This window comes from Vanacampus margaritifer, chromosome 17 (assembly GCF_051991255.1).
Source record: "Vanacampus margaritifer isolate UIUO_Vmar chromosome 17, RoL_Vmar_1.0, whole genome shotgun sequence".
Classification (NCBI taxonomy): domain Eukaryota; kingdom Metazoa; phylum Chordata; class Actinopteri; order Syngnathiformes; family Syngnathidae; genus Vanacampus; species Vanacampus margaritifer.
In genome coordinates this window covers 16,279,216-16,303,880 of record NC_135448.1, presented here as the reverse complement: position 1 = coordinate 16,303,880, position 24,665 = coordinate 16,279,216, and the positions used below count along the sequence as shown (strand labels likewise).

General features: G+C 41.8%; 2 protein-coding genes across 6 annotated transcripts in view; one reads left to right on the top strand and one right to left on the bottom strand.

Moving 5' to 3' along the window:
* Window positions 1-4,244: 4,244 nt before the first annotated feature.
* LOC144037248 (tissue alpha-L-fucosidase-like) overlaps window positions 4,245-24,665 on the top strand; it is a 47,667-nt gene continuing 27,246 nt past the window's right edge. For 2 of the 3 annotated variants that reach the window (XR_013288862.1, XM_077548578.1), the window contains exons 1-8: window positions 4,245-4,690; window positions 4,891-5,025; window positions 5,148-5,285; window positions 5,374-5,479; window positions 6,165-6,365; window positions 6,441-6,631; window positions 7,763-7,862; window positions 7,962-8,113. Coding sequence is in view for 2 of the 3 variants with exons in the window: in XM_077548578.1 (XP_077404704.1) it covers window positions 4,350-4,690; window positions 4,891-5,025; window positions 5,148-5,285; window positions 5,374-5,479; window positions 6,165-6,365; window positions 6,441-6,631; window positions 7,763-7,862; window positions 7,962-8,096 (1,347 nt within the window). In the remaining variant the exon portion in view is untranslated. Of the gene's footprint in view, window positions 4,691-4,890; window positions 5,026-5,147; window positions 5,286-5,373; window positions 5,480-6,164; window positions 6,366-6,440; window positions 6,632-7,762; window positions 7,863-7,961; window positions 9,034-24,665 lie in introns of those variants that run through there. The other variant, XM_077548577.1, reaches the window with a different exon arrangement.
* The window catches only part of dlgap3 (discs, large (Drosophila) homolog-associated protein 3), a 108,169-nt gene continuing 92,545 nt past the window's right edge, over window positions 9,042-24,665 (bottom strand). For 2 of the 3 annotated variants that reach the window (XM_077548574.1, XM_077548575.1), the window contains 10 exons: window positions 23,099-23,304; window positions 22,197-22,299; window positions 21,908-22,124; window positions 20,524-21,041; window positions 19,366-19,460; window positions 18,450-18,669; window positions 17,014-17,308; window positions 16,841-16,932; window positions 16,509-16,655; window positions 9,042-16,095 (listed from right to left, as the gene is read on the bottom strand). In XM_077548574.1, the coding sequence (XP_077404700.1) occupies window positions 15,790-16,095; window positions 16,509-16,655; window positions 16,841-16,932; window positions 17,014-17,308; window positions 18,450-18,669; window positions 19,366-19,460; window positions 20,524-21,041; window positions 21,908-22,124; window positions 22,197-22,299; window positions 23,099-23,304 (2,199 nt within the window). In that variant the 3' untranslated portion in view covers window positions 9,042-15,789. The remainder of the gene's footprint in view (window positions 16,096-16,508; window positions 16,656-16,840; window positions 16,933-17,013; window positions 17,309-18,449; window positions 18,670-19,365; window positions 19,461-20,523; window positions 21,042-21,907; window positions 22,125-22,196; window positions 22,300-23,098; window positions 23,305-24,665) is intronic. The other variant, XM_077548576.1, reaches the window with a different exon arrangement.

The following is a 24,665-nucleotide window of genomic DNA, read 5'->3' as shown; positions in this document are numbered from 1 at the left end:
TCCCCAAAGACGTGTTTTCCTCCAGTCCGGGTGCTGGACCGCACGGGGGTTCACATGGGCAAGTCGCGGGACTTGAGCGAGTACGAGCGGGGCTTGATCGTGGGCGCCCGGAGCGCCGGTTGCAGCATCTCGCAGACAGTCAACCGGTTGGGCTTCTCCAAGACGGCCGTGTCGCGGGTGTACAGGGAATGGTGCGGCAAGAAGAAGACCACCAGCGAGCGGGGGGCTTGCGGGAGGAAACGCCTCGTCGACGAGACGGGCGAGAAGCGGATGGAAAGAGTAGTGGAGGCCAACAACCAAGCGACTATCACGGAGATCCAAACGTTGTACAATTTCAGCGTGGAGAAGCCCATCTCCATCACGACCACCCAGCGGGTCTTGAAGCGACTGGGTTACACCCGGGCGAATACCCGGCGGGATCTGGTGTCGCGGGCCGACCCCGTTGAGAACTCGCCGTCTCAGTTATCCACGGCATACGTCACAGAAGCGGCTACGTGTAGGAAAAGCCTGGATCCTTCGCGTCAAGATGGAGCTACCGTGGGTTGCAGTGTGACTGTCCCCAAAGTCGGAGTAACCAAAGTGGGCTCACAGTGCTCGTGAGGACTGCAGCGCCTCCCCGGACCTTTAAGACCACCGGTGCCTGTGGCCCCTTTGCTTCAATTTTTAGTTTATTGCCCCATGCACTTTCTTGAACTATTCTCCCACCAATGGACACTTTGGTGGATTTTTCCACGAGAAGTTGTGGACACTTTCAACACAGTGGCTTACCATTACAATTATGCACTTTCATGCACGTCACTTTTTTTTTTGCATTGTAGCTTTTATAGTAAGCAACTGGCAGTTAAGTATTTTTTGTGTGTAAATTGTCATACATTGGTTTGTTTTTTAACATTTACCGACATTCCTAGCACGTTTGACATTTTTAAAAAATATATTGACAATTTGTAAACAATGCAAATCAAAACTTTAGAGCCTGCAGTATTTGCCCCACAGCAGCATTTGATATGGTAAATGTCCTCCCACCCCCCACCCTTGTGTTGAGAATATTTGCTCAACTAACTTGCACTTTATGTCCATCTCCATTATGAGGTGTTGCTACATTTTCACAAAATAACTTGTGCATTTAATTGTATCATGCAATTTATTGCATTTCTAGTAGTAGTGACCATTAGTTGTTCACTACTTTTCAAGATGCATTGTGGGATACATTGAGTTCACTATGTAGGGGACGACCTGTGAGCAAAACTACAAAATGGTGAACTTGCTATATAGGACACAATATAGTAGCTTGGGAGTGATTCTCTCATTGTGGAGTGTGAATTAATGTGCCTTGTGATTCTGGTGACCAGAAATGGATGGCACTCGTATTTATAGTTACTACTTTGATCAATATAGTAGTTTTACTGTAGCCTACTGCCTGAATACCATTCACAATTTTCTTCCCTAATTATGAACAATTAAAGGATCTGTCCAGGGTGTATATTGCCTCACACCCAGTCAGATGGACGACTAAAGAACTTTTTTTAAAAGTAATTTTAGGTTGGCTATTAATGGCGTACTTCTCTGCACTATTTTATTTGTGTGTTGTTTATATTGTATGTGTTCACTTGAGTTTTGTTTTCTTTGCCGCGCATAAAAGTGTCATTCACTTTGCATGTCAATTTTTTTCTCCCTAAAAAGAATGTAAATGTGTTATGAGGCATTGATTAAATTAGTCTTTTTCTGCCTTATATGAGCTGATCCATATTTCACTTAGTCCAACACCAAACAAAAATAATCCCAAAAAGTATACATACGGAAATCTTATGATCTTGTCTCAATTTGGGTACAAAAAATATGTAGCAGTGAAAGTCAAGAAATCTTGGACTTTTTATCATAAAGCTATTATTTTGAATGAACGCTATTTATTATTATTGTCACAAAATTTCTGCCATCTCATGAAAGCATTATATTTTCTCGTCTCACTGATTTATAATAGATTCAAACTGAAAAAAAAGAGAAAATGAACAAAGGTACTTCATTTTATACCTCTTTAGCTAATGCTGCATTCGCCGAAAGTGGGAAGTCTAAAATTTCTGACCTCTGATCAGGAAAAGTGAAATAGAATGCAACTTTGAACTGAAAAGTGTGAACCGTGAACTTGGGGTCCTTTTTTCGCCCCCAACTTGGGAGATCCGATTGCAAAACATAATTTACAAGATAATGACTGAGATATATTTGATTTATTATTACTTAATGTAACTATTCGACATAATGTAAAACTGCATGTAGATTTGATGCATGGAATTTATTGCAGATTTAAATGGGGGAAAAAACAAAAGTAAAGGAATTTATGAAGTAAGGTTTTTCAAAGGTCAACAATTGTTGAGATTTAATCAAAACAAAAACTATTTATCGGAGTCAGCCATCTTTGTAGTTTACATTCGGATTTCCCACCTTCTACGAATGCAGCATGTAGTACCGAAAGCAAACTAAGGGGTACATCAGTGAGTCCATTATATCACAAAGCTACACAATAGAAGAAGACGGTCTTATGAAAAATAAGTGAGAGCCCAGCTTTCTTCCATCAAAACAAAAAGCACAAGGTGAGAAAGGGGGAGTTTTCGAGTCATCCCAGTCCAGGGTTCGGACCCAGACGCTACCACATGGGCAAGGCGCGGGACTTAAGCGAGTTTGAGCGGGGCCTAATCGTCGGCCTCCGGAGCGCCGGCCGCAGCATTTCGGAAACAGTAAACCATTTGGGCTTCTCCAAGACCGCCGTGTCCAGAGTTTACAGGGACTGGTGCGTCCGAAAGAAGACCCGCAGCGAGCGGACTGGCTGCAGGAAACCCTTCGTGGACGAGCTGGGAGAGCTGCAGATGGAACAAGTGGTGGAGGCCAACAACCAGGCGTCCGTCGTGGAGATCCAGCGGTTGTACAACCGCACCGCGGAGAAGCCCATTTCCATCAAAACCACCCAGCGGGTCTTGAAGCGGCTGGGCTATACGTGGAAGATTTCCACGCGAAATTCGGCGGCTCGGTCGGGGGAAGGGTCTTCTGGTAAGAGGTCGTCGCCTCGGAACAACGATCAGAAGAAGGATGAATTAGCAACCGACGTGGCTGACAATAACAATACTGCACCGAAAACGGGTAGTCAAATCCAATGTGAGTTCGATTGAGACCCTCCCCGAAATTGGAGCGACCCTCCCGGGATTAAAATGTTCACGAGGACCGCAACCACCCAGACCACCGACGCCCAAGGTCAATGCTTGCCATAAAGACGATCTAGTTTTCTTCTCTCTGTTTTACTACTTATTTTGTTACTATTTTTTTCACTACTACTGACATGGGTTTTTTAGTTTGAAGTCGATTTGTTTTGACATGGCAAATAAAATGGGATTTTATCAAATGTTTGTCTGTGTGATTAAGAAAAAGTAGATGGAAGGGATACAAGAGACTGAAACTTGTCATGAATGATGAAAAAGTCAGGTGATCAATAAATATTGGTCATTGCATTGGTGGGAAGTAACAAATATTTTTTTTAATTTTTTTTTTACTATACATAAGTAGCCTTTACAATAGTTATGTGAAAATGAAGCACTTGTGATTATATACATTTTATATTTTTACCAGTGTAATGGAAATTGATTAAATTTCCACGACATCTTTAAACCAAGCAATGTAGAGGATTACAAAATATCACAAGTGGTTCAGGAAGCTTCATTTTTCCATCACTACTTTTCAGATATCTGGACTGTGCTTTAAAGAAGCATGTTTTACACCAGATTAGAAAATATATCTTCTTCTTACATCCTACTTCTTTGTCAAAAACGGGCTTGTTACTGTTTCGAAATTATGCATATGCAATGTAAAATAAATGGAAATGGTGGTGTTGAGGTCTTGCGGACTTATAAGGCCGAAAAATAGGGACATCAGCAGCAGCAACACGGAGTATTGATGACGATGCCACAGAGAATGTGTTGCCTTGCATCAGTCTACAAAATGGAGGGTCTGCTGTTAAAAAAAAATCAAATGTGAAAAAAACTAACACTGATATGGTGTATTTTTTCAGGCATTATAATCAGCTAATTAAGCTTTTTAGTTCGTTTTTAATTCAAAATGGTAAAAAAGCTATCCAGTGTAGTGGGCAAATCCGGGTCATGTTAGTGTCTCCAGCTCCGCAGGGGTCGCTATTTAACACTGAACTGGATTGTAATATAAACACATCCAAACGATGAAGAAGTCACGTGACTCTTCGTAAGACTACAATCACGTGATTTAAAACTACAACGTGTAACGCTACAACGAATAATAAAGTCAATTGAGCGGCTAATAGCTTAACAACGAGTTTGGGCAGCCCAAATACCGCCATGCTTGTCTTAACGTTTGCCTTTTTACTCGTCACGTTCGCGTCCGGTGCTCGCTACACGGCCGACTGGACGAGTCTTGACGCCCGACCGCTGCCTTCCTGGTACGACGAGGCAAAGGTGGGCATCTTCATCCACTGGGGGGTGTTTTCCGTGCCCGGCTTTGACAGCGAGTGGTTCTGGTGGCACTGGCAAGGTCAGAAACCTCCCGACCCCAAATGCGTGGCTTACATGAACAAAAACTACCCACCCGGGTTCAGCTACCCGGAGTTTGCTGCCCAGTTTCACGCTCAGTTCTTTGACCCGGAGGAGTGGGCTGATATATTCATCGCTTCTGGAGCTAAGTGAGTACTTGGGGTCTCGAACTTTTGGGGAACAGGGGCCCCTCACAGGGCAAATTCTGTTTGGTCCCCCCCAAGGACTACTCATAATTGAACCCACCCCCTAAATAAATACATAAATAAATATGAATCAAATTCACACTTTCAGCTACTCAACCAACTGTTACATCATCACCTTGTCTTGTTCTTTATGTCCACTCCAGATATGTCGTCTTGACAGCCAAACACCACGAAGGTTTTACCAACTGGGAATCTCCCAATTCCTGGAACTGGAATTCTGTCGACGTCGGTCCTCACAGAGATCTTGTCGGAGACCTGGGGGAGGCTGTGCGGAAGCGGTGTGTTCTTGGCTACTTCGCTATGAAATACGTGTAGATGAACAACATTCAAGTCTCTCAATGTAGTTGTGTTGCTTTTCGTTCCACTTGCTTTAAGTGAGGGATTATATTTCCATGTTTAGGTCGCTGCACTTTGGACTGTACAACTCCCTTTACGAGTGGTTCCACCCTCTTTACCTGATGGACAAGCAAAATGGGTTCGAAACGCAGGAGTTTGTGCATCATAAGCTATTGCCAGAGCTGTATAACATGGTTGTAAGGTAGCTCGCACCTACATTTTCATCCACGCATGCCTATGAATGAACATATCGGTGCAGCCTTCGTTAAATTTCAGCATCCCTTTTACAGGTACAGACCTGATGTGATCTGGTCTGATGGAGACTGGGAGGCACCTGACACGTACTGGAACTCCACGCAATTCCTGGCCTGGCTCTACAATGATAGCCCTGTTAAAGTACGTGTCATGAACTCATTCACTGCCATTGACGGCTATAGACGTCAAAAATTCATTTGCACTATATTAGTTTCCACTTTTGTTAACAGGAGTATGAAAACCTAGAAAAAAAATTATTGTACATTTAGAACAGATATAAAATTTGTGATTTATCGTGAGTTAACTATTGAAGTCGCATTGCGATTAATTACAATTAAAAATTTTAATCGCCTGACGGCCCTAATTTTTGACTCATTCACTGCCATTGCGGCTATTGACGTCAAAAATTAATTTGAACTATTTCTGTTAGTTATTTTTTTTCCACTTTTGTTAACAAGAGTATGAAAACCTTGAAAAAAATGTTTTATTGTACATTTAAAATTTTTATTCCCCTGACGTGATTTAAAAAAAGAGAAAATATTATTAAAAAATTAGCAGCATCAGGCGATCATTTTTTAAAAATTGTAATTCATTGTATGAGTTAACTTGTGATTAATCACAAATTTAATATCTGTTCTAAATGTACAATAAAAAAATTCTAGATTTTTATACTCTTGTTAACAAAAGTGTAAAAAAAATGTTAAACTAATAGAAATAGGTCAAATGAATATTTGATGATTATAGGCGTCAATGGCAGTGAATGAGTTAATATCAACCCTAAACTTTAATATTTTTTCCCACTTTGTAACTATAGTTTATTTCTTAGGACACAGTGGTGACCAATGACAGATGGGGAGCTGGCTGTTCATGTAAACATGGAGGTTACTACAACTGTGAAGACAAGTATACTCCAGGCCAGCTGCCCACACATAAGTGGGAGAAATGCACGTCCGTGGACACGTTCTCTTGGGGTTATCGCAGGAACATGAAACTGAGTGACTTGATGGACCTGCCCGCCATCATAAAGGTGATTGAATCCAAGCCAATCAAATCATCAGTCCTCCTAAAATGTAGTCTGACCCTTTGACCTGTTCCTGTTCAGGATTTGGTCCAAACTGTGGCGCTGGGAGGAAACTACCTCCTGAATGTGGGCCCCACTCCTGACGGAATGATCCCAGCGGTGTTTGAGGAGCGGCTGCGGGGAGTCGGTGATTGGCTCGAAGTCAACGGAGAGGCTGTCTACGCCTCCAAACCTTGGAGGGTCCAGATGGAAAACGCCTCCGTGCCAGTATGGTAGGTAGCTAGGAACGCAAAATCACAATTTTGCCTCAAATAGTGCCCTCTGTTCTAATAGAAGCTCAAACCTTGAATGCATTCTTTCTTAGTGCATTTGTACATTAAAGTTCATTAATCGGCCGATTATTGCCCTTCAAACATCGGCCAATCGGGCCAAATGGCCGATTATTCTCCCCTTAAAACGTTGGAAGTTTCCGACGCTGTGAAAGTACCCTGAATACACCATTTTGCTTGCGTAGCATTAGCAACTACCAAGTGTTTAGCGTATGTGAATTCTGTTGTCGCTAAGCATCTTTTAGGCTATTTAATGACACCCCAGTTGGAGTTAACTGTAAAACTAAACACACGGCGATAAGAATTACATTCACTGAATATTTAAAAACAAAAAATGCTTTGTTTTTAAAATATCGATAGCATAGCGCTAATGCTAAAAGCGAAGGGAGGATCCCATTCAAATGCGAACAGGAAGTTAGCATCGACTTCGGGAGTGTTTCTCTTTCAAATAACGAATATTCACACACAAATGCTGTGGGAACACATACCCACAGGTAAGATAGCACTACGCAAAGGCACACATTTTTCTCAATGTGTGAAAAATAAGTTTTAACAGAATTCAATCGCAACTTTGTTCAGTATTCACTTTTAAGTGTGTACAGCATGGATGCACGGCACCACACTGCCCCCAAGAGGCCAAAACATGCAGGAACTGTCAATATTTGTCCGTACTGTTTTTTCAGTTGCTATTGTTTTAGTTTATTCTATTCTTATTTCACTTTCTTATTGTTTTATTTTGTCATTGTCCTTTCAAGTTCTATTTAAATAATACTTTTATACATTAAATATATATTTTTAAATAATTGGCAGATTAATCGGTAATCTGTGTTTTTTTTCTGCCAAAAATCAGTATCGGCATCGGGCTCAAAAATGCATACCGGCCAGGCTCTATTTACAGTTAACATTTGGGGATTAAAATGAGTGTAACTGTATTTCATTATATTCATACATTCAATCAGTGAAATTTAGGTGTGACATGCTGACAGCTTTTGTGTGTTAAGTTCTTGCTAGAATGTGTCCCAATTTAGTAACTGAAGTCAAATATCGATAATGCAGTTATTGTTGTTGTTTTAGGTATACTTCCAAAGGGGACAGTATTTATGCCTTCTTGACAACGAGGCCCCCCAAGCCCTCTGTGCAACTTCTGGAACCCAAAACGTCAGCCACCACCAAGGTATAAACTGAGTTAACAACGCTGTTGTAATGTTGGGAAAAGTCAGCATTTAAGTACTTGACTAAAAATCGTCATCACACATTGTTGGTCCGCATCTAGGTGACGTTGTTGGGGAACCCGACGCCTTTGTCTTGGTCACCTATCAAGCCCAATGCCGGCCTTACTATTGTTTTACCCGAACTCCCCGACGCTGCAGGACAAGCTTGGACCCTCAAACTGGATGGCGTCAAGTGAACGTTCAACATTTTAAGGTACACAGTTTCAAACTTGGAGGTACAAAAATCAAAAAGTTTTGTTTGGGCTTGTAACACGCTGTAATGTAATAATTTACTGATAATGTAATGTAATTACGCCTAATTGAGGACTCCTGTTCATTTCTTGCTTTGTTGCACGGTGACAAAATTGAATGACTAAGAGTGCAAAGTTTTTTTTTGTTTTTTACTTTTTTTTTTTTTTTTTACTGTTTTTGAAAATAAAAAATAACAATATAGCCAACCGCTGATTCTTTGGGGGATAGAAATTATTATTATTATTATTATTTTTTTTATTTTATTTTTTTTTAAATTACAAAATCTCACCCAATGTTGTAATATATAACTATAATGTAATATTCCTGCAGCTCTTTGCCACAAGTGATGTGAAGTGTGTGTGTGTGTGTGTGTGTGTGTGTGGGGGGGGGTACTGTAAATAAAAATGCCCGCCCTCCTATCAATCAATCAGTCTGCATTAGTGGACATGTTGGGGCAATGCCTTATGGATAATTTGACAGGGAATGGCCATCTTGAATCCATTTGATCCTAATGTAAACAAATAGATTACGCTTTAAAAAGAGAATTGTTGAACCAATTTAAAATAACAAATTAAATTGTTGACCAATTTAAAAAGAACAAAACACTTCAATTGGTAACACACGGTTGAATTAAGTTAGTCCAATGCGAATATATTAAGTTTAACTAAGTTTATTAAACTCAATACTTTACCTTACTTTACTTCACTTTACAGGTGAATATATTAAGTTTATAATTCAATTTGTAATCTTAAATTGGTTCAACAATTCTCTTTTTAGAGTGTAGTTTAAAACAAAAACTTGCCTTGAGCATCATTTTTAGTACCCCATTTTCAAATGTAATTGATCCTGGTATGAAAAATGTTAAATGAAGACAAAGGAGACGCGGCAGCCTCGTTTAACTGGCTAAAATAGCTTTATAGTAATCATCATATTAATAGTAATAATATTAGCCTTTAGAAAATGTTTTTGACGTTAGACCGTGTTACATTCTGTGTTGAGGGGTAAACCACGTCACAGTGTGCCATCTCTCTGGGCTTTCCGGGGCGTGCTCCTTGGACACATCCCGAGCCATAAAACTTTTACAGGAAATCATACAAATCGCTATGTACACAATGAGACCCGCAACACAACACACCGAACCACGAACCGTGATCCCGACCGACACATCTTCAAGTCACCGCGGTGTTTCTCAAGCATGCGTCTTCTCTGGATCGATGAGACATTTATATCGGAATGGTATTGCTATCTGCTCCAGTTGTCTCATTTCAAATGACAACAACAACAACAACAAAAAAGAATGTTTCTATGTACACGATGTTGTCTTGGCACTGTATTCAACAGAAGAGAAAACCTATAATGTGTAAGACCCGTCTGGTATTTAGGGCGAGAAGATGGAACGAGGGCAGAGGACATTTTCGCTTTTTGCTACATTATATAGTGGACGACATGGGAAGTCCTGGAATTTCACGTTCCTCTTCTTGGATGCGAGTTGAAAAGGGAAGAAAAAGCACACAATGTTTGAATCCACCCTCTTTTGTGATTCCTCGTGAGGGTGTCCATCATCCATTCCCAGAGAGAAATACAGTACGTCTTCCCAGAGTTCATGTCCCTTTGTTTGTCCAGCCTAGCAGCACTTCTTTTTAAAAGACATGTCCTAACACATTAAGCTAGTTATTGTACACAAGACTCACCCCTCGCTCTATATAATAACTTTATATAAGAATGACAGCGGTGGCAATAATTAACCCTCTTTTAAGGGCAATAACCATACTACAACTAATAATCGTATTGCAATAACAATATATGTGATATTCAGTTGAGCAATGTTCGTTGGCAACATGTATTTACATTTTTTTGTAAACAAAAGAGTGGCAGGGTGTTTTTTTTTTTGTTTGTTTTGTTTTTACACAGTAATACGTAGCTCAGTTTGTGATCATTTTGTTACAGTGTTGATACACACCAGTTAGTACACCTCAGTGCTAAAGGCACATTGGAGTTTCAGTTGCATGTCTCTCGGCTGCTCTGTGGATTGTAAAATGTCCAAATGTGACATTTAAACATGGATGTATAACACATGCAAATATTTCCCGATCGTGTAACAAATGCAATTAGGAGAAACGGTATAAACAAAAAGGGTCATTTTTGTTCGCAATTAGTATCAATGCGGGTGCCTCGTTAAATTTCATTTTTAATAATTGGCTCATGCCACCCACAATGTTTTGAAGCCAGTATAGGCATGGGCCGAGCAAAAATATTGCGGTATCATAGTATTAAAATTACAGGTGTAAAGTTACTTTTCTTGAAATATTTTGGTAGATAAAAGCAGCATTTCCCCCCCTTATTGAACACAATTTTATTTTTAACAAAATTAGTGCACAAGAAATGTGTATTATTATGTATTATTAAATAAATATTAAATAAATGTCAACATTAATTTTCTGTTTATGTTTTTCTTAGTAAGTCAATGTGCCATCACTGGTGAGCTATTTTTTTAGAACTGACCTGTGGGCTACTCATGTAGTCCTTTGGGCTAGATAGTATTCAAAGGGATTTTGTATTTTTTTTATTTTTTTTATTAGATTTTTTTTAGCATAATGCACATTAACTCATTCACTCGCAACTATTTTCACTGAAGCAACCCCCTACACTCCTGACTGTTTTACTGGATTTTGACTGATTACACAGAATATTGTGTTCTATTGTTATAAAACATGGAACCTACCCCAAAAAAAAGATTAGAGTCCCTTCTTTTATTAGGGAAAAAAGTACATTTCAACCTATTTCAGTTTTGCAGCAATTAGCATTAGAATATAGCTAAGTTTAATCATTATTCACAAACCTGTTCAAAACGCTGGGAAAAAGAGCTTGTTGCAACATGGCCCTGGTTGATCTCTTATACTCTGCTGCCGTTTTTCAGAGGCCGCATCAAAGCGTTCTATTTGCTCTAACAGAAAAACATAAATTGGCACACTGGTAAAATTTAAAAGAGAACGTATATATACGTTTTTGGGAGCAAATGAGTTCATCAGAGCAAAAAGGCATCTGGTGTATGTAGTATCACATCTTGCTCCCTTCTCCCGCGTTATGCTCTGAGGAGAGAAAAAAAGTGGCTTGTTTACTCAACTTTGCAAGGAGGCAATTATATTTTGCTCTGCTTAGATGTCCCCTCAAAAAAAAAAAAGGGGGTGAAGAGCTCATAAGCCAGCATTAGCGGTTATTGACACCTTGACTTTTTAAAACCACGCTAAAACAGCAAACCGGAAATCGGCCCATGCCTAAACCAGGCTTACTGAGCAACATGAAATTTGGTAGGCCTTATTATCATTGGTAAAATTGTAAAAAGAGAACCCATATTTGAGTCAATTAGATTCCCCCCTCCGGGATCCTTTAAATAGTAAATTATATTTATTGATTGTTCCAATTAAAATAAATAAGACACAATACTAAAATTAAATCAAAATCCAGCCCCCCCTGTAACGGATATAAACAAAATGTAAAAATGTCTTTAGTACCATCAGAGCAGCCTCTTAGAAATGTCCACCTAAAACTCAAATCTGCAGCTACAAGACCCCTCGTATGCACTATATGAACTCCTGTTTCTCCCAGTTGCAGAAAATTGTCCGCAATAAACATTTTAAAAAGCACTGTATTGTGTTTGTCCTAGTTGTTTGTATGTGCTGTTGTATAGAGAATCCCCTGAGGACAGAGGCCCGGGTCGCAAAAGGCTGAGGTACACGGGGTTTGTTCGTCTGGCTCTGAATGCGGGGTTTTTGCACTTTTCCGAAGAGGTGACAGGTGTTTTGTGGCATACAGTCAGTCAGGTGTGTTGGTGAGTGATATTCAAAGCGAGAGTCCTTGAAACGTGTACTGTGTGACATAAAAAAAAGAAAAAAAAAAAAAAAGCAAAGCTGTATGTAGGTGATTCAATCAACTTCTCCACTTGAGAATTGAAGTTGCTACTGTGGATATAAACTTGTTGAATCCTTGTGATGAAAAGACCAGTCAGGAGTCTTTCACAGTGGCGTAAGAGTATAAAAAGCAGGTCTTTGTGCTTTGTTTGATGAGCCTCAACCACCACTCGGATGATGCCAAGTTCGACACTGCTGCAAGTGAATGGAACACTTCCTTCAGCACTTTGTTTGTCCGTTGCCACTAATATTGTCTCTTAAAGATCTCTACAAAGATTTTAAAGCTACAAAATCAGCTCTCGTCGGCAGGCTAATACCTCTCAAAACATGCAGCGCCAAACAGAAAGTATTCCAGAAAGTGAGGGGGTGACAAAGAAGAGCCTGAAATTAATTTGACTGTTAGTTTCTCTTATGTACAGAGGTGGCAAATCCAGATCCAGAAAGTAAAATCCTTGCCACATTTGGACTTTAGCTATTGATGCTCGCTAGCTAGCTCCCTAACAGGTAAACGAGCACCATGAAAGGTAGCTAGCTAGCTAGCACCTGGGTCTAAATCCAAACTGTGGCGGGTTTTTCACTTTCTGGACCTGTATTTGCCACCTCTGATTATGTATACATCGAACATATGTACACAGTGTAAACTTGAACAGTAACCTCCATATATAGCTGGTTAGGCACATGTCGTTGGTTCGAATGTGGGAATAGAGGGAAGGAGAGAGTGAAAGGAGGAAATATGTAATTCGAATATGTCAAAAGCTCCAGAGCAGTGGTTCTTAACCTTGTTAGAGACACTGAACCCCACCAGTTTCCTATGCGCATTCACCGAACTCTTCTTTATGGAAAAAATAAAATGTTTTTTTTTTTTTTTTTAATTCTTGCTCTCATCACTTGAATTCAGCAAGTGTTGTGTTCTTGTATTCCCCATCTCCATGCAGCATAGGGAAGTGTCCCTTTTGTTTTGCTTGCTAGCTTAGTAGCTTCCATCACTCAACTCAACTCTATATTTATAGAGCACTTTTAAACAACCACCACTGTTTCTTCAAGAAAGAACCCAGGGGCAACAGTAGAGGCCCCAGAATTGAACCCTGTGGAACACCATACGTTCCGTTTTACAGGTCAGTTCATATTGCACATATTCGTTTGACCCCTTTCTTTTTTTTTTACTCAACATGGTTAGCATAAAGGGCCTACATAATAAAGAATTCACCGAGCGCACCAGTTTCCCTGCAACATAGACCAAATAATGTAGCGTGATCACCTGCAGCCAATGGTGGCCAATCGGGGCATATCACCACGAAGCATTTGAGTCAGGTGTGTCTTAACCTTCGCCGAACCCCTGAGACTGACTCACCGAAGAACTCCTGGGGTTCGATCATACCCAGATTAAGAACCACTGCTCTCGAGGATTTGACTTGGCAACTAACATTTTTATTTTTTTTTACCCTGTGAACCTGACCCAGCACTCACATAATATTTTCACATGTGCTGCATCTGGATATGTCACACAGCAGTAGTATCACACAAGTCTATGCAATAATAATAATAATAATAATAATAATAATAACAATAATACAGTGGTATTTCACATTTTCATATAGGCCTTTTTGCACACTCTACTCAATAGACTCTATTTATCTATAAATGTAGATTATATTATAAAATATACATCTCCCGTTAAAATATTTGCCAGGTTCCATTCAGATATTAGGGGAAAAGAAAAATCATGCTAATGGCTAAATTTGATTGATCTTCATCACTTCTGTTCGCCAGCACGCACGCGCCCGCTGCATTCACTTAAGCATCGTACAAAACATCCATAAAAAATATTTGGAAATTACAAATGTGTTCCTACTCTTTTTCACGCGAATGAACACAATTATTAAAGTCATGCTACACTGCCGCACTTGTTTTCGTCAAAACACTCAAGATCCGTCAATTTCATTCACAACTCCTTGTGACCCAGCAGCTTCCTTTTTTATCTCGTGACCACTCTCTTTGGAAGCAGTTTCCCAGACAGAGACTCATCTTGTTGATAAGATTTGTCATTCTTGCTTTTAGCAGTGAGTCGGGTAAATTTTCAAAACTAAACAACGTATTTCCGTCATGTCTGTCTCATAAGGGCGTCTTGTAAAATCCAGACTAGATACTCTTGTTTCTTCCTAAATTGACCACTTGGTGGTGCTATAGTCTCACAGTGAAATGGAGCCCCCCCCCCCCACCCTTTCAGTGGAGTCCTGAGAAGCCACTTCAGCCAATCAACTGAACAATTTTTACGGCCAATGATGCTCTCTTGCTGTCAAGGCTCTGATGCTACCATGCAAATGCTCCATTTGGCAAGAATGAGTGTGAGCGCTCTAGACAAAATAGCAACTGTTCAATCAGGAAAACCTCACGTTGAATGTTCAAACGAGTATATGGGACTCACTGGGGAAAATAACCCATTGAATTATTGTCATTTTAACCCCGAGGTGTTATTGTGACCATTTTTTGGCTTTTTGTTGGTTCTGACCGAGTCATTTCAAAATAAAATACTGCCCGCGGGTTAAGGGGAATACATTTGAAATATTACAATTGAAAATATCATTTACAAGAAAAAAGTCACATTACAATAAAAAACGTTCTTCTCATATTTGGTCGAATTCATCAAAAATATAATAACTGGTCTTTCACACTTTTCTACCTTAGGTACTGAAAATGCTTTAGCCCTGCCTCATTTTACTTACTGATGATGCAGCATCAGGAGCAACTGCGGGTTCAGTATCTTGCTCAAAGATACTTCAAAAATGGTCACAAGGGTTGAGGATCAAACCCACAACCTCCGGGTTGGGAGATGACTACTCAACCACTAAGCCATGCCGCCCCAATATGACCATTCTTCTAACATTCTGACTTTATTGTTGTGATATGACTTTTTCCTCAGGCTATGGCTAGTCTTGTCACGTTACGACTCATTTCTCGTGACACAGTAGGACTTACAGTATTTCATATAACTGTACTATTGTTTTTCAAGTGTGGTCCAAATGCTCGTTTGCATGAATGTGGTTTGATGCTGAAGCAAACAAAAAGAACAGAAAGTGCTTAATTTAAAGATGCAGACGGCTAGTGGAGTATAACGATAGTGAACCATCAGACATTTAAGGGCGTGCCTTGTTATCCATACTGGCAGTGTCAGTGAAGAGTATGGATACGTCTTGCTGGGAATGGCAAACCCAACAAATGTAAAGTGTTTCCCGAGGGTGGCAACAGGAATTCAAATTTGGGAAGTCTTGTCATCTCCTGTCATGGAGGTTTTGTGCCTGCTAAGCCCTTAATTTTCAGTGATGCACAAGTGCTGGGTGAACATGACCAGGCATGCTACTAACTAGTGCGAGAGCCTCAGCAAATCACCATTACCAAAAAAAAAGTGTTTCTTGTTTGTTGTCAGTAAAACAATAAATAGAATAAATAAATAAATATAAATTCAGAGACTTGAAAAGAAGGCGGTAATTCGTATCTGCTAGCTAGTCTACGTTGTTTTTTTTTTTAGGCTTCTGTGTCAGTAATATGTGCAATTTTCAAGACACACAAATGGCTCTTACTGCTTGAGAACTGAATTAAGAGTTATGCGAAGTGTATTAATGGAAATGCTCTAGTCTAGGGGGGAAGCGGATGATTTAGTAATGACCTGCAGGTAATCCAGAGCTGCAAAGGACTATGTGGCTGGTCAGAGTGAAGTGGCTGAGTGGGGATTTCAGAGTCGAGTCTGGGCTTCGGGAATGTAGATTTCGATACTGTCTGCGCTCTCTGTGGCCGAATTCTGCCTGAAGGAGGCAGTACGCTTGGTCTGCAGCAGCCTCCTTCTTGCTTCTGTCCTCTGACGTTCCACGAGGTCCAGGGACTTCTCCCTCATTGGTAGGGTGTGTCCCCCGACACGAGGCACCACCAGGCCCCCTGACACGCCTCCGCCGCCTCCATCGCCGACGCTATCCGCCCTGAGGCTGCCACTCACTCCGCCCGCTGGCTTCTTTGGTAAGGGAGGAGGAAGCTTCTTATCCTCCTATAGCCCAACAACGGTGACGTGCACATTGGAGATGACAATGGGTGTGTATAAACAGTTTTTGTTGTTGAAATTGGGTCGTGTATATTCATTGGCATAGGGTAAAGAAAGGGAACAATGGGATAAGAACATAAATGGTCAATGACATGATGTGAAAGAAGAAGAGGAAAAAAGAGAACGGTTAGTTCTTTCAGTATGAGCAGCAATTTAGTGACTGAGCACCTTAACCATTCGACAGAATGCAACAAAACACCTTCCTGCAATATAGAGTAGATTTAAATTTGGAACTCAGTTCAGTTCTTATTGTGATTTTGCACTTGTGACGGTATTGAGGACATCTGTGGTAGTCTTCTGCACATAGCCAGCTTAGCTTTGGGGGAGTGCTGGAGGGAAACCATGGTTGCTTGGCTCACCTTCTTTTCAACGGGGAGTTTCCAGCCAGAGTCTTTCAGCCTCTGGAGATCTTGAAATTTGACCCGGATGTCTTCTATGTTGAGCTGAAGTAGGTCCCACAAGCCTGCTAGGTCCTGAGAGGTGGGCTGAGGGTAACTAGATGGGTCCTAGAGTGGGTGTGAAGTGATAAAATATACCATAATAAAAACATGCATTTTACATTTTTTCCAAAAGACTTACTGGCTTATGCTAGTCTATTAGAGGAATAATGATGAGAATAAGAAGACTACAGACTGTGTTCAACCACCTCTGTAGTGTGGTCATGACTTCACATGCAATCACACAAACTCACCACACTTTGTTGGCAGAGGCGGAAGAACTGTTGAACCTTCTGAGACATCAGCATCTGGGCACTGCCAACTGCACTGCGAATCAGCTCTAGAACTGGAGTTGTTTAAAAAGAAGATGTTGAAGACAGAAATTGTTTATTGCAATGATCTCAAAGGTTGCCCTCCTCAAACTCACTCTCCTCTGGGAGTTCATTCTCCTCCGCCTCCCTCTCCATGTTCTGGCACCAGCCCTCCATCCTCTCCACTTCTGTCTGCAGGAGGCGCAAGAAGAATTCTCCGTCCCTCATGCAGGGGGAGGCTCGACCCGAGTCGGGCAGACTGCGGGGACCCTCCAAGGAGGGTGTCCCAGCCCACGCTCGTTCGGATGTGAGGGGGAGTGGTGAGTGGGAACGTGGAGGAAGGTGCTGATGCTGGTGTGACCGTGGGTCTCCTGGACAAGCATCTGTGGTGTAGCCGCTCTGGATAAAGTCCTGGAATGATTGGGGGACAGCAGATCAATTTAACTCTCGTCTTATAGCAGTCAACCACAAGCATATCTATGGACAGTCTTTGGATTGCACCTATTCATTTAATTAACCAATCAAGTTTTGGTGTTGTTATTGAAACGGAATTCACCCAGTCCGGGTTGAGCCAGCATTTTCCTTGGCTTGGACCGCAGCCTGAACAGAAGCAGCCCATGTATGGTGATCTTGCACCATGTCATATGCGATGGTCAGCCATTTCCTGTTCCAGTGACCGAGGCTGACGTCTTCGGGGCCATTGATGTCTGCTAGTGAATCTTTGAGCATGCTTGTCTACCGTATGTCCTCAGCTGCCCACCGACCCGCCTTCACCATGTTGAAGGCGGTGTCGGTTGCAGAACCTCACGGATAAGTTCACTTGGGGATCGTTGTGACCAGATGATTTCGAAGGAGAATAGCTGAGAGAGCACAAAGTCTGCATAGCTGCCGCAGGGTTGTTAATGGGTTACAGTCAAGGGGCCGGCAGTGAAGGAGGTGTGGGAGACAGTCATTGTCAGACTACTAGTTTTTCTCACTGGCTATATCTTGCATCCGCAAAATTGGATGGAGTGTGGATCACCACTTGGTTGATCCTTCCATTCATCCTCAGGTAGATTCCACAGCAAGATCACAGTGAGGCCTGTAATCATGTGAAGGTCGATGGGGCGGGATCGAGTTTTGCCATTTATTTGGGACATTGCTATGCTTCCACCTTTTTGGTCACAGTTTTGGGAAGGCTCGTTTCGGTCCACCAAACCCATCGAATACTTTGGTGATCGATCTGAACTATAATTAGAGAGATCTGAGCTCACAAATGGTCAAACACCCTCCAAATAAGAAGCATTACAAGAAGATTAATGGCTGAGGAACCCACTTGGAATTGCTAAGGTTTTAGAGAGGGCGTCTTCAACCCTGAAGGTTGCAGGTTAGATTTTAGGTCACCATGTCGGGCAAGACACTTAACCCATAGGTGCTGCTAATACTGTACCATCACTAGGTGAATGAGTAGACAGGACCTTAAAGGTCATTATCAGTGCTGTGATTTTTTTCTAATATATAACATGCCAAGGTTCAATAAAGGTTGAGTTAGATGGGTAAATATCACACATACCTCTCTATAAGCCCACTGTCCCTGTGTATGCACAGTGCGGTGGCATTCCGTGTACTGGCCAGCTGACTCCGGTTCTGATGAATGCCGTTGGAAGGAGCAACCAAACTGGAGACTCTTGTCCTGCGTTGGCACGGCAACGCTGAGCCCCGGGAAGCCCTCGGGGTCCAGGTCGGCCTGCACGCTCGCCGTCACGCTGTTGGAGCGCTTGAAACGGGCGCGTCTGTGACACAGGGAAGTCACAGCAGGCCCAGAGCCATCCGTTATGCACTGCCATCGCACGCAAAAGACTCAATTTTTTCCTTTTTTTTCTCTTCTTATTCCTTCCGGATAATTTAAGCAGTGAGCATCACACTGCAACTCCTGTCAATACTACTCCCTCACTAGTAGTAAAGTCTTGTTAAATCATCTGGCATATGACAAACGAGTGTACGTCAATGGATGTAGTCATATCATTTACACCTCCCCTCCTCGTCTGTGTTGTGTGACAGTTTGAGGTGTGACACTATCATACGCGATGACAACAGGACACACGGACTGCTCAATCTCTAGCGTAGGATTCTGTGTTTATGTGTGAATCTGACCAAGGGCTTCAGGCCACAGCACACCCGAAACCATAGCAGTAGGAGTGCACGCTAATGGTTAGAAAACGCATAAGGTGTTACAGACTTCAAGCTGTGACGTCTGATGAAATGTTAAATAGGATCTTTTGGCGAAATCAACCAAAGGTGTTTGCCCTGTTGGGGGCCCTGACAAAAATAAAAGCTTTTGTAAATTATGCAATCAAATGATGATGCTTGGGCTGAAAAGACATATTTTTGGACTAAATATAAATGAGTACATTTTAAGTTTGCACTTCTGTTAAATGTCATGTACGTATAATATGCAATCAATAAGGTAGTTAATAATTTGACATTACCTTTTGTCATCTTCCACCTGTACTCCTATTGAATGAACCTCTGTCAGAGCTTTGCCATCTGCGTCTGAATCTGACAGAGTCTCTGAGCTGTCCACCTGGATTAAAGGAGAAAGAGCACAATCCAATTCACTCCCGACTACTCTGTGTTAGTAATGGTTAATAAAGCAAAGGGTCACATACTATCTTGGAAGAGTGTTGAGCATCTCGACATTTCTCTAATTTTGTGGTCGTGAAAATAGTACATTTCTGTCTTAAAGTACTTTGCTCTTGATCTCATCTGGACTTGGATTTGGACTTGGACTTGTGCTCAGATCTTGTGGACTTGGACTAGGACCTTTGTGACTTGGGCCTTTGTGACTCAAACTTAACTTGGACTCAATAATGGTGGACCTGACTACAGCCCTGTCTAACACCTTTATAAGTTGGCCATTGCCAGTTAAAAAAAAACACGAGCAGTATTATGACTATGAAGTAGCCAAATTTATATATGTAATTCGTTTGTCCGTCATTTTAGTGTCAAAGCTTCATCTGGAAATGTGCATGCGGCAGAAATGACTGACAACTTGACTGACAACTTGAAGGTTTTGTGGCGTTCGTGGTGACATTTATTCCGACTACAAGATCTCTGTTTGTAATATCAAGCATATTGACATGGTGTGATAATGACAGCATTCACGGGTAGGTTAATGAAGGCAGGACACCAGAGAAGGCCCAGGTGTGTTGTGATCACGAGTTATGTTAATGAAAAATGTGTTCTAAAAAAAGGTCGGATATGAGTCAGCCAAAAATGTGTGCTTGGTATGCATCATAAGTAAACTCCGATCTGGGAATGACAAACACAGCTGCCAAGCCAGACACCGATCTAATCACTCATCTCATTTCTCTCTTGGCAAGAATGCAACAGAGTGTTTCCTTATAGTCTGAGGTCAATCCATTTGGATAGTACTGTCATGCATGTCATGTTTTTGTAATTAAATGGAGTGAGTAAGACAATCCACTGATAAATGACACTTCTTTTCATAATTGTTAGTTTCCTCGAAAGATGGATATCTTCTGGGTCTTGAAAATGTCAAAATACTCTAAAATGTCTGGCAGTGAATGAGATTCTCTTAAGCTGGGGTTCTCTGTAATACACACAAAGGCATACTTGTTTCTCACCTGCACAGCGATGGATGGCCTCCACTTCCTCCCACTGCATCCGTCATCCTGCCCGCCAGCTTTACTCAAAACAATGCTGTTCTGCGGCAGGGAGACTGACTTCCCCAGGCTTCCCCCAACCCGACTGTCCCTCTCCCGAGCTGGCCTCGGTGGCCCCTCCAGCAAACTATCAGCTGAGCTGCTGTGTTTGGCCCGCACACCGACTCCCGGACCTCCTCCGTAGGGCACCATCTCCCGCGAGCCCCTGATCCCTCCATCCAGGCTCTCTGCCGAGTTACTGTGCTGCCGGGAACGCCCCGGACCTGTGGCGGTGTAGTAGCCGACTCTGGAAGAGCGTCCCGAAGGTCCGTCGGAGCAGCCCAGGTCCACTGAGTTACTGTGCAGTTTGGGGCGTCCGTGGCTGCTCTGGTAGTAGGCGTCCTGGGTGGACTCTGTGCTGCTCTGGGCTCGCACTGACAGCGAAGACTTGGACATGCGAGGTGGGAGTGGGGGAGGAGCACCTTTGCGATAAGGAAAGACTGAAGTGTCAGAGAAGTGGGAGAAAGGAAGACAAAGGTTGTTGTTGAGAGAAAAAGTTTTTTTTTCCAAAAGGGATCAGGGATGGATACTTACAAAAGGGACAGACTAGAGGGATGAGGGGATGGAAACAAAGTAGAATATTGACATCGAGGAAGTTAAATTAGAGGGAGGGAAAAATAACAAAACCATTGAGAAATGACTCATAGAAAGCCCCCGTGTTCTGAATAAATAAGCTTTTTTTTTGCATAATTTTAAATGATATGCAGTACTTGGCTCTTCCCTTAAGCAAGCTGAAGTCTACCTCTTTAGAAGATGAAGCAATTTCCTTGGAGATATTAAAATGAGGCCTTTCGTCCCTCCCCTCTTCAGTCTTCTCCTCTACCTTAACGGCTTTGTTGAGCAGATGCACTCAAATATGTTGAGCATGCATGGTTGTTAGCAAAGGTGGGATCGTGTTTATCAGGTGAAGGAGATGACTCGACACTGCAGAGGCTTTAGTTCATATTGTCAGATTTACTTGTTTTAGCTTGGGATATTTGGGCTTTGCAATCAAAAGTGCATAGACAAATGTAGAGAACAAAACACACAAAAGCAAATTCATGAGGCCTAATTAAAAGCAGTCCTTGTGCAGTGGAAGCTCTAAGGTTGAACACAATGCCTTATAGGACCTGGTCGACCTTCAATTTGTTTGTTTCAAAAGGAATACGTTAATGGCATTTCAAATCATCAAAATGGGGATTTGATATACGAGTAAGTGGAGTTACAGAGCAAATTACATTTGTAAGCTGTATTATTTAAATATGTATTTACACCCAACCTTCACCAGCACAGTCCTACCGTTGGAGTGAATTGCACAGAAACTTACCAGCTCCCGCCTTGATGCTTCCCTGGGGGCCAGACATGGAGAATACAGAGAGACAGTCGTCGTCCTGGGAACAGCCGGCCTGGATGGCGCGGACATAGCTATGGCTACGCGTGCGGAACACCCCCGGGAGATCCAGAGCTTCGACCGCTTGGGACTCCACCTCCCCGAACATGGTCTCGCACACGGCCTCAAACTGTCTGTCCAGGGTGTCTCCCAACTAAAGCAAACATCTGGATAAGTCAATGCTTCAATAGAACGTCCTCAAAGTCACCCACGCAGTGACTGTTACCTGTGAGCTGGTCAGCGAGCGAGTATAACTACGTGAGCGCGTGTGGGACTTGGGTGCCGTTCGGTTGTTAGGATAGGAGTCCGTACACTGCTTACATGAATATCTGAAATTAAACACAACCAACTAGTGAGTCATTTATAACAGGAATTTAAAATAGTAGGACTCTGAAGTTGTCTTTCAATGTAAACCCATCTCGAAGAATAGGAAGAAAGTAAGCTACATGACTGAGGTCATTGCTCTGCCATGGATAGACCTAGGGTATGTCCTCTTCATATTTGTTCAATGTTTTTAGCTGCCCTGATGTGTGTCACTCCAACTGTGAGTCTTTATCAGGAAGACATACTGTATACATATCCTTTTTTTCATTCTACAGCTAAATTTGTTCTTGACCAGTTAGCATAAGAGCTAGCACACACTTGAGAGAGAGCAATAGAGAGAGAGAGAGAGAGAGAACCCTCTTCATGTTAGCATTGATACATAACGCTGTTGTTGTCCCTCTGATTGTCAAGATAGAAGAATTAAATTATATGATGGTTAATTATCATTATTACAATATTAGCATATTTATAATCACATTTTCAAAGATGTTTGTGCCTGAATCATCCTCCTATTCTGGAAACACCCAACTGTATTACTCTTCATGGTGTGAGTTTTGAAACAGCTTCTTCAGATTTTATATAATCTCATTTTTGGATTTGTGATTCTCATCCTCAATCCTCATCTCATCATCACTATGGTTCACACCCTTATCCAAATATGACAATGACACATTAAATGTCACAGACAAATGCCAGAACTGAACAGACAAACCAAACAGCAAGTGGCTAAAGCAGACTAAACAGATTGCAGCGTAAATGTGCAGTGTCAGTATTATGCTAAACAGTGCGTATGCGAAGTTTGACCTTTGATCCATGCTGATGGATCGTCTGAAGGCATCCCTCTGAGCGATCATGGTGGACTTGGGTGAAGCTTTAGGGCTGCTGTCTGAATCAGCACTGTCATCATCGCCCATGGCCTTGATGTAACTACCGCTGCGCATGCGACGGCAGGGAATCTCGCCTCCACTGTCTGTGCCACCGTATCCGCCCCCCCAGTCTTCTGAAGGAACCTGAGACACAATCACATCCACTTGAAAATCAGCAATGAATCTACCAAGGCCCTTACAATACGGCAGTTGTGAGTAGAGTACAAGCTTGTTGACACTCGGCAAGGCAGAGTCTTTTTATAGGTTAAAAAAAAAAAAGGTCAGATGAGTAAGTGACAGTATTGCTTCTCTGTTGTTGTGGTAAATAAGTTTTCCCTCTTACACAGACACACAAAGTAGACGTGCGACATCCATTACCTCACAAGTACTGTACATGCAAGTCACATGCCAGCATGATCTCAGAAGAATTTACTAGAACATGTTTGAAAAGTTAATCACCATTGCAGATGGAACACATTTTGAGTAGCACATCACCTGATTTTGTGATTTAATGTCACCGTCTTTTTTTTGTCATGGGTATCTGTTAACTAGGATATCAGTCATGTTAAGCCCAAGAGGAAAAATGGAAGTATAGCCTTTATCGTTTATAGGTCTTACTATGATTACATGAGTCATTCATAGAGTTGTGGTTGACTCACTTGACCAACGTGAATTCAGTTCCCACTCAGTGACTTGCTTGTCTGATTCTTTATGTGCATGATTAATTGGCAACCACTCCAGGATGTAGTCTGCCTTTTGCCCGAAGTCTCCTGGGGAAGACTCCAGTTTTCACAAACCCTGAAGAGAACTGGCAATATAAAGAATGGGTGGCTATTACTTGTTACTGCCAGACACTACTTAAAACAAGAATTGTTCAGTATTTAAAAGTTTTTTGCAAATCTTAGTCCTGGAATGTATAAATTCTGATCACAGTATAGGTCACACAGTTTTCCAATCATATTCCGGTTCTGATAGTCCACTGTATTAAGCCCTAAGTTCAAAGCGGTTAATACAACAGAGACATGTAACCTTTAAAAACATGCCCCCCCCCTTCTCTAGTTATGATATACCCTTTCATATGAAATCTTCCTAAATTCCTGTGAGATCAAGCTGTACATGCATACGAGAGAAAGTGAGGGAGAGATGCTACAAAGAGAGACTGCGACACAGCAACTTACAGAGAGAGAGAGAAACTGACAACCGGAGAAACACTTGACGCGCGAGAAAGAAAAAAGGAAGCATCAGTCGCAAGCAGACAGCAACAAAGAGAGGCAGGTAGCCAAGCAGAGCGAATGACGGACAACAAAACGTAGAGACAGTGAGTAGGGGTGGCACATGCCCGGACAGACGTACGGGGTGATGAAAGAGGAGAAAGTGAGAGACAAAGACAGGAAAGGATGAATAAAAAACAGGTGGAGAAGACAGAAGGACAAAGCAATGAGAATCTGATGAGAAAACGAAAAGAATGAAGACAATAACAAGGTGCAGAAAACGGATAAGAAGCA